General features: G+C 47.3%; 1 protein-coding gene across 1 annotated transcript in view; it reads right to left on the bottom strand.

Moving 5' to 3' along the window:
* Positions 1-13,112, bottom strand: part of mbtps2 (membrane-bound transcription factor peptidase, site 2) — a 35,542-nt gene that overhangs the window by 11,875 nt on the left and 10,555 nt on the right. The window contains exons 4-8 of the mRNA XM_043701500.1: positions 11,406-11,544; positions 10,242-10,345; positions 6,310-6,437; positions 6,084-6,202; positions 1,460-1,640 (exon numbers count right to left, since the gene is read on the bottom strand). Coding sequence (XP_043557435.1) covers positions 1,460-1,640; positions 6,084-6,202; positions 6,310-6,437; positions 10,242-10,345; positions 11,406-11,544 — 671 coding nt within the window. The remainder of the gene's footprint in view (positions 1-1,459; positions 1,641-6,083; positions 6,203-6,309; positions 6,438-10,241; positions 10,346-11,405; positions 11,545-13,112) is intronic.

Genomic DNA, 13,112 nt, shown 5'->3' with positions numbered 1-13,112 from the left:
GGGACAGGTCTGTGTGGATACAATGGTGTATATGGGACAGGTCAATGTAGATACAATGGTGTATATGGGACAGATCTGTGTGGATACAATGGTGTATATGGGACAGGTGTGTGTGGATACAATGGTGTATATGGGACAGGTCAATGTGGATACAATGGTGTGTATGGGACAGGTCTATGTGGATACAATAGTGTATATGGGACAGGTCTGTGTGGATACAATGTTGTGTATGGGACAGGTCTGTGTGGCTACAATGGTGTATATGGGACAGATCTGTGTGGCTACAATGGTGTATATGGGACAGATCTGTGTGGATACAATGGTGTATACGGGACAGGTCTGTGTGGCTACAATGGTGTACATGGGACAGGTCTGTGTGGATACAATGGTGTGTATGGGACAGGTCTGTGTGGATACAATGGTGTATGGGACAGTGATATATGTTTGGAATTGTATTCAGAAACTCAGGCTATTGCTTTGAGGACAAAGGTTCAAATCCCATCATAGCAGCTGGTGGAATTTAAGTGCAGCTACAAATATAAAGTTAGTCAATAATTGATTATTGTTAAAAACCCATTAGTAACGTCTTTTAGGGAAGGATATCTGCCGTCCTCATGTGGTCTGGTCTACATGTGACTCCAGACCTGCAGCAATGTGGTTCATTTCTAACTGGCCGCTGAAATGGCCAAGCAGGGCATTCAGTTCAAGGGCAGTCGGGGATGGGTGACAAATGCAGGCCCTGTTAGCAACAACCACGTCCCACAAAACAATTAAAAATGGAACGCAATAACAAAGGGCACAGGGAAACCTGGAAGATCTGACAAGGTAGAGGATGTTGCTTCATCCCAAGAAGGCAGCCACAGCCCAGTGGCAACAGGTCAACACCCTCTTTCTCCCCCACCACCGGCCCACTTCCAACGACCCCTTCCAATACCTCAATTCTGAGAGAAAAGGGAAGCAATAGCTAACATTTGAAGCGCTTAAATTCAGTGCTTATGACCACATCCCTGAGACTCCCTTCCTTTTTCCCAGGTAACAGGAGACTTCCCTTGGCTAAATATGATAACCTTCCTTTTCTGGAACCCAGCTTTTGTTTCCGCTTTGTCCTGTCACCACCAGCTTTTGCCTTGCACTGTCATAAATTAGGAGAAAGTGAGGACTGCAGATGCTGGAGTACCAGAGTTGAAAAACGTGGTGCTGGAAAAACACAGCAGGCCAGGCCACATCCGAGGAGCAGGAAATCTGAAGGAGGGCTTATGCCCGAAACCTCGAATCTCCTGCTCCTCGGATGCTGCTGTGTTTCTCCAGCACCACATTTTCAACACTGCCATAAATTCATTGGTCGCCCCTGCTCTGTTGCTCTACCTCAGAGCTTCGCTGCTCTTTGTTTCACAAATTGTGCTAGACGTGAAGATCTGCGGCATTTTTATTGTAAAACTGAACAATCTCTGATCAGTACCTCGGCCCACAGAGCTCAGCTGCTGCATGGTTCCCTCACTGATGCAGTATCCAGTCTGCGGTTTCACAGAGATGTCTTCAATGCACTGGTGCCAATCCTCCACACTGTAAACAGAGCAGTTTTCCACATATTTTACAAGGTCACCGACCGACAGTCCTCGGGGTCCACTGGCTGGGGAATTCTGAGACACAGAAGGTGAAAGCCAGTGAACGTACTGTCACTCTGCCTTATATGAACCATAGACGTTCAACTGCTGAATGCCCCATTTACATACCAGGGACTGAAATATGACACAAGATTACAGTTACATGCAGCTCTGGACCTTATCTGGTCCAACACATCCCAGGATTGGTGGTAATGACCAGGTTCCTTTGTGAATGGAAGATTAAGGGCTAATCTGATCAAGGTGTTTTATGTGAACAGTGGATTTCATCTGGTAGATAAAGAGAAACTATTTTCTCTTGTGGAGCAAGAAGGTACAATCATAAAAGTAGAGTCAAGGGTGACAGCAGACAGCATACCCTTCAGATAAATCAAACCATAGAATCCCTATAGTGAGGAATCAGGCTATTAGGCCCAACAAGTCCACACTGATCCTCAGAAAAGATCCAACCCAAACCTTCTCCTTACCCTAACCCTGTAACTCTGCATTTTCCACCTTGCCTGTACATCTGTGGACACAATGGGCAATTCAGCATGGCCAATCCACCTAACTTGGCATCTTTACTGTGGGAGGAAATGGGAGCACCTGGGAGGAAGCCCACACAGACACAGGGAGCACGTGTAAACTCCACACAGACACAGGGATCACGTGTAAACTCCACACAGACACAGGGAGCACGTGTAAACCCCACACAGGCACAGGGAGCACGTGTAAACTCCACACAGACACAGGGATCACGTGTAAACCCCACACAGACACAGGGAGCACGTGTAAACTCCACACAGACACAGCACGTGTAAACTCCACACAGGCACAGGGAGCACGTGTAAACCCCACACAGACACAGGGAGCACGTGTAAACTCCACACAGACACAGGGAGCACGTGTAAACTCCACACAGGCACAGGGAGCACGTGTAAACTCCACACAGACACAGAATGGTCATGGAGATCTTTGAAAATGCTGTTGAGGCTCAGGTTCACACAAGGAACAGGATCAGGCCCCTCAGGGCTTGTTCTACTATTCCACTAGGTCACAGCTGAACTCGCACTTTCATTCCACTTTCTTAACCAAGCCATACATCCTGCTGACTCCCTTAATACAGGGATTCCCAAAATGTGGACACAGGCTGAAACTTCAAGCTGGCAGGCGGTGAGGCAACTCTGGCTGCCATGCACTGCGACTGAACACTAACAGCTACAAGCAGAGCAGTGACGGCAGCACTGGACGAGCAACCCAGAGGCCCAGGCTAACGGGGTCTGGCAACGTGGTGCAGCTGCCGGTGAGGATTTAAATTCAGTTGGTGAATCTGGAATCAATTAATTTACTGGCTGATCTTTGAAGCACAATTCTTCTTCCAGAAAAATCCCCCAATGCAAAGATTGGTGCTCTTTATATTTCAAGGCCCTGCGGTTTACACAAGCCCCTGCTCTCACAGCCCGCTACTGCCACTTGCTGTTCAAATCTCACAATTAGGCCATAAATTGGGGTGGGGTGAAGGAGGAGAACTCTGCAAAGCACTGGCCACGTATCTATTGATCTCTCGACTGTGTTTACGTATGTTGCAATGCCCTTGGAGCACTTTCTCCCTAAACTCTCTATCAGCTGCCAACAAGAAACACTTTGACTTGACTGAGGTTAACAATAAAGTTCTTGTGGCCCACTTTGAGGCCTGTGTAATCCTTGACAAATTTAAGTTATTGCTGTTAGCCTGCCTTTCTTTTAGTACATGCAAAACAGGCCCCTGACAATTCAGTAACCGATGAAAAGAAATAATCAGGAAATGTCAATAAATTGAGATTCACAATTTCCAAGGTGGAGAATTGACTGTAATATTTAGCTAATGGCCACTTCTGGTTTAAAAAAAAATTGTGAAAATATTTAAGAAATAAATCATTACCCAATGTGGGACTCTGGGATTTTAAGTCGCGTTATTAGATTAGATTAGATTCCCTACAGTGTGGAAACAGGCCCTTCAACCCAACCAGTCCACACCGACCCTCCGAAGAGTAACCCACCCAAACCCATTTCCCTCCGACTAATCCACCTAGCACTACGGGCAATTTAGCAGGGCCAGTTCACCTGACCTGCACATTTTTAGACTGTAGGAGGAAACCAGAGCACCCAGAGGAAACCCACGCAGACACAGGGAGTATGTGCAAACTGCACAGAGACATTCGCCTGAGGCTGGAATCAAACCTCGGTCCCAGGCGCTGTGAGGCAGCAGTGCTAACCACTGAGCCACCGTGCCACCCATGAACCAATTGAGTTATTCAGTCTATATACACAAAGCTGAAAATGTGTTGCTGGAAAAGCGCAGCAGGTCAGGCAGCATCCAGGGAACAGGAGAATCGACGTTTCGGGCATATACACAAAACCTTAACCGACTAGATCTAGCCCAGGGAGGACTTGAGTCTCCATCTCAAAGTTTCTCAATCAGTGGGACCCACAGCAAGGATTTGGAATCAGCGATGCTTTAACACTGAACACGCTCCATGCCACATCAGGAATAGTCATGCATATGGAGTTAGCCACACAGAAGAGTGAGTGCACAGGCATAACATTCCAGATGCTTTTCTCCGAAGAGTAACCCACCCAAACCCATTTCCCTCCGACTAATCCACCTAGCACTACGGGCAATTTAGCAGGGCCAGTTCACCTGACCTGCACATTTTTGGACTGTAGGAGGAAACCGGAGCACCCAGAGGAAACCCACGCAGACACGGGGAGTATGTGCAAACTGCACAGAGACATTCGCCTGAGGCTGGAATCAAATCTCGGTCCCAGGCGCTGTGAGGCAGCAGTGCTAACCACTGAGCCACCGTGCCACCCATGAACCAATTGAGTTATTCAGGCTATATACACAAAGCTGAAAATGTGTTGCTGGAAAAGCGCAGCAGGTCAGGCAGCATCCAGGGAACAGGAGAATCGACGTTTCGGGCATATACACAAAGCCTTAACCGACTAGATCTAGCCCAGGGAGGACTTGAGTCTCCATCTCAAAGTTTCTCAATCAGTGGGACCCACAGCAAGGATTTGGAATCAGCGATGCTTTAACACTGAACACGCTCCATGCCACATCAGGAATAGTCATGCATATGGAGTTAGCCACACAGAAGAGTGAGTGCACAGGCATAACATTCCAGATGCTTTTCTGGTCAGCAGCTGCAGTCTTGAATATACCTATCAATCAATAATCCACAAATCTCTGGGGTAGAGATTTCCAAAGATTCACAACTTTCCAAGTTTCTCCCAAATGAAGTGAAAATTGATGAGCTCTTATCCTAAGAATATTCTCCCAGCTTTAGATTCTCCAGCCAAGGGAACCAACCTCTGTGCCTACCATTTTGGTGTCTTTAAGAATTTTCCATGTTTCACTCCAATCACCTTCACTCTTCTAATCTTTATAGAATAGAGATTCATGACCCGCAATCATAGGATAACCCTTGAATCAGTCAAGCCAGTCTTTGTTTCAAGTTCATTTAATTTCTTGCTTAATGCTGACTCACTTACTCAAGGTTGTTTCACCCTAACATCGTTAATAAGGTAGTCTCAACATATTCACTTAGCAATGCCTGGTTTACTTTCTTAGGAAGGGTGACTCATCCCAAAACATTAACTCTTGATTTTTCTCCACAGATGTTGCCAGAGCTGCTGAGCTTTTTCCAGCAATTTCTACTTTTGGATCACTTTCACCCTGTTTCCTACAGGTTTCCTGTTCTGTGGCTGCATGCAGGTATAAATATCCCTGCAATGTTTCTGCCCTCACACTCAGTCCCTTTTCTGTAGAAATATTGCCTTGGTAACACCTCTACCCAAGTCCACCGGCCAACCAATCAGCACATCTTTCTCGAGCAGTATAAACTTGTGACCCCTTTGAGATTTGGCATTCGTGGGAGTCTGTCCGAAACAGCCCAGGATAAACAACTTCAACAGCGCATCTCTCTTTTTAAACAGTTCTAAAGCTTTAAAGGAAAGATCCTGAAACATTATAGTTACTTGCACATTCACAAATCAGTATAGATTAGATTGGATTAGATTACTTACAGTGTGGAAACAGGCCCTTCGGCCCAACAAGTCCACACCGACCCTTTGAAGAGCAACCCACCCAGGCCCATTCCCCTACATTTACCCCCTCACCTAACACTACGGGCAATTTAGCATGGCCAATTCACCTAACCTGCACATCTTTGGACTGTGGGAGGAAACCCACGCAGACACGGGGAGAATGTGCAAACTCCACACAGACAGTCACCCAAGGCGGGAATTGAACCCAGGTCCCTGACGCTGTGAGGCAGCAGTGCTGACCACTGTGCCGCCTGCCTGAGGTGATGGGAGATAAAATTCTTTTCTCCAGGAGATATCAGACAATACTGAGAGTCCAGTAGTGATGAGACTAGTGGACACCCAAAGGTGAGTGTAAATCCCTCCCAGGTTGATTCAGAGAACTGTAAGGATTACCTCTGCGACGTTGGTGACCAGTGCCCCAACCCCTGTGTAGTACAGTGGGAACAGGAAGATTGGCAATGAGTACAGGATCAGCAAAGCCATCAGTGCCAGGATGAAGTTGTGCCACACACCTGTCAAAGTTGGAAAGAAACAGACTCCATTTTACACGTGAAACCTGAGAAAATCAAGCCATCCTTGAAGATTAATTGAACTTTCCCAACGGCGCGGTGAGATTTACCTGCACAGAACACTCGGAGTTGTTGGATCGGGGATATCAACTGCAAATGATTCGTGTAGAGGTCAACAAAGGCCCCGGGATAGACCACAAAAATGAACACTCCAAACCCATTAAATCTCACTTGCTCCCTGTACAGTGGAGAGGGGAGAAACACAATTGAAATTCGCTCATCACAAGTGGCACCTTTAAACTTTTAAATAAAACAAATAGGAATAAGAATGGCTGAATTCCTGGGGTATAGAATAAGATCAAAAACAGGTTCAACATATGAAAAGTTAACACAGGCTCTTCAGTGCTTCAAACACTATCCCAGTATCAGACGTCAGGTTAAACTCAGTGTACCTCTGGGTACATGGTGTCAGTTTCTTTTCTGTATGTTAGCACCTTGAGGCGAGACAGCACTTCTAAGATGGGTTTTGAATGCCTTTTTCACTGCCTTCAATTCAGCTTCTCTCGTACTCACTGAGCATGATTATGCAGAAGATCCCAGGACCCCAAAGAGTCCAACACCATCTCAATGCCACCAGAACCTTGCCTGTTTCTCCCCAAAAAGAAAGCCCCTCCCCTTCAGGAGATTCGTCAAGTCTGCAACCCTTTCAAATGATCAAATGAACCCATTACAACCATTCAGGTAATCATAATACCACAGTACCTAGAACAGAACCAGTACGCTACTCTCAAAAAGCAAATCATTATATTTAATTATATCCCCCAGCTGTCTCTCCAAACTCGTCCACTACTCGTTTCTTAAAAGCGCTGAGAGAATATTTTAGAATGCTGTTGGAATTAGTAAGCAAAGCTGGCACAGCAGCCATTTTGTTTGCCTCTTTGGGGCAACAAAGACTCCCTTGAAATGCCAAAGCCTTCTGGTTTAGGCTGCCATGGTGACGTGTCTAAGCTGACAGAGCTGCAGACTGTATCTTATCTATACAAATGTCCAGTACTCACTAACAAATGGCTTCCAGCGTGAGGAATACTAAAGGATGACCACAAGCTCAAGCGACAGACAAGAACGTCACTGACATCTTGGGTACGTGCCCTGTTGAGATGTGGCAAACAGGTGATTGACACAAACTCAGCAACTGGCCTCATAACGCAACGTCGGAAGGGGCAGTCAAGAGGGAGGGTCAATCCTCGTCTGGCAAACTGCCTCCAACACCAGGAAAGATGGAGGGAGAACTGGAGAAGAGTTTGCTGACACTTAGGCAAGTGAGCAGAAAGCTGTTGCCACAAGGTACAGAGATTAAATATCACCCTGTGTCACCCACCCACTGGGGATCAGTAAACAGCTCTCTCGCCCCCGTCTGGGCTTGTATGCCTTGCCAGTCTATTCAGATTACACTTCATATTTACTTAGAATAACCTACCTACCTACCCTATACCTGTAACCTGCATTGCGCATGGCCAATTCTCCTAGCCAGCATATCCCTGGATACTATGGTCAATTTAGCACAGCCAATCCACCTAACCTGCACATCCCTGGACTGTGGGAGGAAACCCACACGACATGGGAAGAACGTGCAAACTCCACACAGACAGTTGCCCGAGACTGAAATCGAACCCAGGTCCCTGGTGCTGTAAGGCACCGTGCCACCCTATTATTTTTACTGGCTTACACTTACCATCTATTACTTCTTACAATTATCAAACACTGTAAAATGACTTGCGTTCTTGACTGGCTACTTTGGGTAATCTGTAACTCCCAAACTTTAAAACTTACACTGCATAACCCACCAGTATTGCATCTGTAGGTGGTGCTGAGATATAGCTCCTACTGTTATGTGACATAACCTAACGCAGCAGCTCCATCTAAAGCAATTCAACCACAAAGCAACTTCTACAGCACCACTGCTTCTAAAAATAGCCTGAGCTTTTAAACCAAAATTAAACATCTAGTCAACTAAGGCAATGTTTTATCAGACTCCAAAAGCTTGGTAAAAGGGGTCGGTTGTAAAGTGATCGTCTTAAAGGATACAACTGAGGAAGAGACGGAGAGGTTTATGCAGGGCAGTTCCACAATTAGAAGCTAGGGCAGCTGAAGGCGGACTCAAAGATGGGGCAGCAAATGTGTAAGAGCCCAGAGTTAGAGGGCAGATATTTCAGAGGGTGGAGAGGTTGGAGGAGATTACAGAGATAGGAGGAGTGAGGTCATAGATGGATTTCAAAACCGGAATGACAATTTTAAAATCAAAAGTTTATGTTAACAGATGCCTGTCAGTGAGTTGGATGGCTTTGAGGTGGTGGAGGCTGAATGTAAGAGAGAATCATAAAATCATAGAATCCCTACAGTGTGGAAGCAGGCCATTTGATACACTGAGTCCACATCATCCCTCCAAAGAGCATCCCATCCAGACCTATTCTCCTACCTTATCCCTACAACTCTACATTTGCCATGGCTAATCCATCTAGCCTGCATATCCCTGGACACTGTGGGCGATTTAGCATGGCCAATCCACCAAACCTGCACATCTCTGGACTGCAGGTGGAAATTGAGCACCAAGGGGAAACCTACACAGACAGGGGGAGAACATGTACCGCCACACAGTCACCCGAGGGTAGAATCGAACCAGAATCCCTGGTGCTGCGTGGCTGCAGTGCTAACCACTTAGCCGTCACCGTGCCAGCCCTAAGGGCAAGCCAGGGTTGATTTGGAATAGGTGAGTTGAGGGGGAAAGGAGATGTGAATGAATGTTTCAGCAGCAGAAACAGGATGAAATCAAACAAGGTAGTGGGTTGGTAACATGGGTCTTCACAACAGCATGAACGCGGGTTTGGAAGCACATTGCAAGACAAGGGCAGTATGGGAAAGGCGGCTTCTGACCAAGTGTGCACACAGAATCCCTGCCCACAGCACTGGGAGGGAAGCTCCTGCAGAGGGAAGAGCAGACAATGAGCTTAGTGACACTGTCATAGCATACCACACAACAACCCTGCCCACAGCGAGAGTTACATTCAGCCTTTTACTTTAACAACACACACTAGCAAACTGAGTTAAGCTCGCTGAACAATGCTGTGTCAACTCCATCCCAAGTGAACATGGAGGGGAAAGGGAATGGACAGAAAGGACTAGACTTCTGATGTCAGAGATTTTGAAATACTGAGGGAGGTGGCGATAAAATGATGATGTCGCTGCATTGATAATCCAGAACTTGAGGCTAATGGGGTGGCACTGCTGCCTCACCACACCAGGGACCTGCGTTTGATTCAACCTTCAGGCGACTGTCTGTGTAGAGTTTGCGCATTCTCCCCGTGCCTGCACGGGTTTCCTCCCACAATCCAAAGATGTGCAGGTTAGTTGGATTGGCCATGCCAAATTGTCCCATAGTATCCAGTGATGTGCAGGCTCGGTGGATTAGTCAAGGGAAATGCAGGGTTACAGGAATGGGATAGGGGCTGGGTCTGGGTGGGATGCTCTTCAGAGGGTTGGTGTGGACCCGATGGGCCAAATGGCTTGCTTCCAGGATTCTTCAGTCATTCTCCCTTGATCCTACATTCATGGGGAAACCAGGTCTTGCTTCAGCGGTCCTATTTGGCTCTGGGCCAAAAGGGACAGAACTCAAATCCAGCCCTGGTCAGTGCGGGCAATTGGTCACAAACACTCCAGCTCTCAGTTCTGGTGCCAAATCTACTGGATGGGGGGGGGTACCTCCTAGCAGCACGCTGTCCGTGTACAGAGCCTGGGAACTCAGAAAACCAAGCCCCTCCACAAGTCGAGTGGCCTGCAATAAAGATGGTTACAGTCACTGGAAGACGTCTCGTCAGGTTTGTTAACCAGATGACAAGCTCCTCCACCCTGTTCACTTTTATTCTCCAAGAAAAGAAATAGGAAACACAAAAGAACCCGGTCTAAAGTCCAGGCCAGAGCGGAGCAATCCATGCCACACTTTTTATGATCCCACAGAAGCAAAGGGTGAGAATAAATGAGTACATACCTGACTGCAGCCACGCCATGACCTATCTCATGGATGACACCACTGATCAAAATGGCAGCAAAGAAATAGACCACCTGACTGATTGGCAGGTTCACACCGGGCACCTATTGAAGACAACAGGATGTAATTAATAGTTAGTGCCATCATTCAGGTCACATTCTATAAGGTGCTGTAGAATTGCCTGTGTACACGAGCAGTCAGAATTGTTTGCAACCAATGGAGACTGTACAACGAACGTAAGTTGGGACCTTGTACACAGCCAGCCTAACCAGCAGATTACTCTCATGTCAGACAAACAAAACAGTCTTAAGGGCAAGGAAGTTGAAAATTCTTGATCCGTTAACAGGTCAGATCTAACGCCCTCACTAATAGCTGCCTCTGCTACATCCTTCCAGTCAAACTGCCTCTAAAACTACCCCCTGGCCCTAGCCCTTAACTAATACGTTTCTCTCCGGTCTCCTCATGCTGCCTGAGCGGATCTTGTTCATTTGACAGACCTCCTGCTCTCTTGACCCTGTATCTACTAAACTGCTGACCATCCCCACCAACTCCCACACCCCCCAACACCCTCATCCCACAGAACCAGCACCCCTGCCCACTCAACCAAACCCCACTCCTCCACAGAACAGTGTGGAAGCAGGCCACTCAGCTCATTGAGTCCACACTGATCCTCTGAAAAGCATCCAACCCAGATCCAACCCCCTACCTTATCCCTGCAACCCTGCATTTCCCATGGCTAATCCACCTCACCTGCACATCCCTGGACACAATCGGCAATTTAGCATGGCCAATCCAACTACCCTGCACTGGACCACTGGAGGGAACCGGAGCACCCAGAGGAAACACACAGAGACGGGGAGAATGTGCAAACCACACACAGATAGATGCCCAAGGAGAGAATGGAACCCAGGTCCCTGTCACTGAGCGGGATTAGCCATTAGAAAATGGCAGGCATTGGGTGGTGGTGGTTTGGGGAGTGGTGGACCTGGGTGGGATGCTCTTTCGAGGGGCGGTGTGAACTCAAAAGGTCTGTTTACCCACTGTAGGGACTCTACGATTCTGTGATCTGCCATTATTGGCCCGATCACAACCCCTCAGAGTCCCCACGCTTCTCAGCTACGGTGGACGGTGTCTCCATTCTCCTCCGCATTTCGGGTCACCTACCACTACTTGTAGAATGCGCTCATTCTCAGGCGTAGGGCTTTCTGCTGCCATCAGTGCCAAGGTCTGAGAGAGCGTTTTGGCGAGCAGCAATATTGAGATGAACATGGAGATCACGCCAAAGGCCATTCCCACACTGAACCTGGAACAAGAAAACAAAACTTGCCAAAACTGGACCAATTATTCACTAGAAATAACGGGACCTTCAACAAATACTTCACTGAGAACATGCTGGTGGCTTTAAAAGATGCTTAGCCAACAGCACTATCTTTTTCCCAAAGATATACTTGATTCATAAAATTTGTCGGACGTCGATTTGCAAATTACACAAAGCCCAAAGTTCAACTTGTTTCCACACAGCTTGCTCGACTGCTCGGTGTCTCAATACAATTGTAACATTCTTAATATTTACAATATATATCCCATACTGGGCTCACAGCCAGTCAGAAAAATATTTCACATCGAAAATTGCAGGACGGGCAACAGCAATAAAATTTGTGTGCCAAGTTCCACTCGGAGCTCTTCAGCTGGATCACTAGGTACATTTACGTGGCACCATCTGCAACTTAAAAGTGAGCTATAGTGATGAACACTTGCAAACTGCTGCCACTGTTGTCATGTTTTCTGTGTTACAACGAATTTACACACAACAAACTCCCACAGAAAGCTAGCAGAATCATGACCAAATCGGTGCATTAGTCAGAGGGAAATGGATCTGGGTGGGTTACTCTTCGGAGGGTCGGTACGGAGTTGTTGGGTCGAACGGCCTGTTTCCACACTGTAGGAAATCTAATCTAATCTATTTCACATCATGGGTCAAGAGAATAAATATTGGGAGGATCCTGTTCTTCAAATTGTACCAGTGAATCTTTTGTATGCGCCTGGGGAGTGCAGGTAAGGTTTCTTTTTGAAATCACGACTGAAAGACCATGCCTCGAGGTTCAACACTCCCTCCATTCTGCCCGAAAGCAGACTGTACATTTAAGGCATCAAGAGTACAATGTAAATCTGTAACCTTCTAACACAGAGTCTTGAGTGCTACCGACTGTTTCGCAGATAAACAGTCCCAACATGATAAATCAGCTCAATATTAAATCAAGTAGCATATACTTTGAGACAGAAGCCTATCGTGATGTTGGTTGCACTGTCAGAAAGAAGAATTTAACTTTTTAACTCTTTATTGGCACAGGAGCACTGCAGGCAAGGTCACCATTGATTGTGATCTACTGAACTACAGGGAGGTCGGGGATAAAGCAGTTTCCGGCGGCGCAATTTGCTGACAACATCACTGAGGAATTAAGGAATGGTATTTTCGAGAAGGTTTAGCTCTGTTTGCAATAGGACAATTCCAAATGTGATTGGTTTGCAGGATTCGTTCTGCGTATGCACTCTTTCCACGACCAAGTCTCTGCTAATGTCTTCAAGGCAGTCTATGCATGCGCTGAAGTCAGCTACCGATGAAGCGGGACCCGCACAGGGGGCAGCTTCCTGCGCGGGGGGACCCGCACAGGGGGCAGCTTCCTGCGCGGGGGGACCCGCACAGAGGGCCGCTTCCTGCGCGGGGGGACCGCACAGAGGGCCGCTTCCTGCGCGGGGGGACCGCACAGAGGGCTGCTTCCTGTGTGAGGTACCGTACAGAGAGCAGCTTCCTGCCTGGGGTACCGCACAGAGAGCAGCTTCCTGCCTGGGGTACCGTACAGAGAGCAGCTT

This window comes from Chiloscyllium plagiosum, chromosome 12, assembly GCF_004010195.1.
Source record: "Chiloscyllium plagiosum isolate BGI_BamShark_2017 chromosome 12, ASM401019v2, whole genome shotgun sequence".
NCBI classification, from domain to species: Eukaryota; Metazoa; Chordata; class Chondrichthyes; order Orectolobiformes; family Hemiscylliidae; genus Chiloscyllium; species Chiloscyllium plagiosum.
Note: the sequence above shows the minus strand (reverse complement) of the source record. Positions and strands in the feature narration are given on the sequence as shown.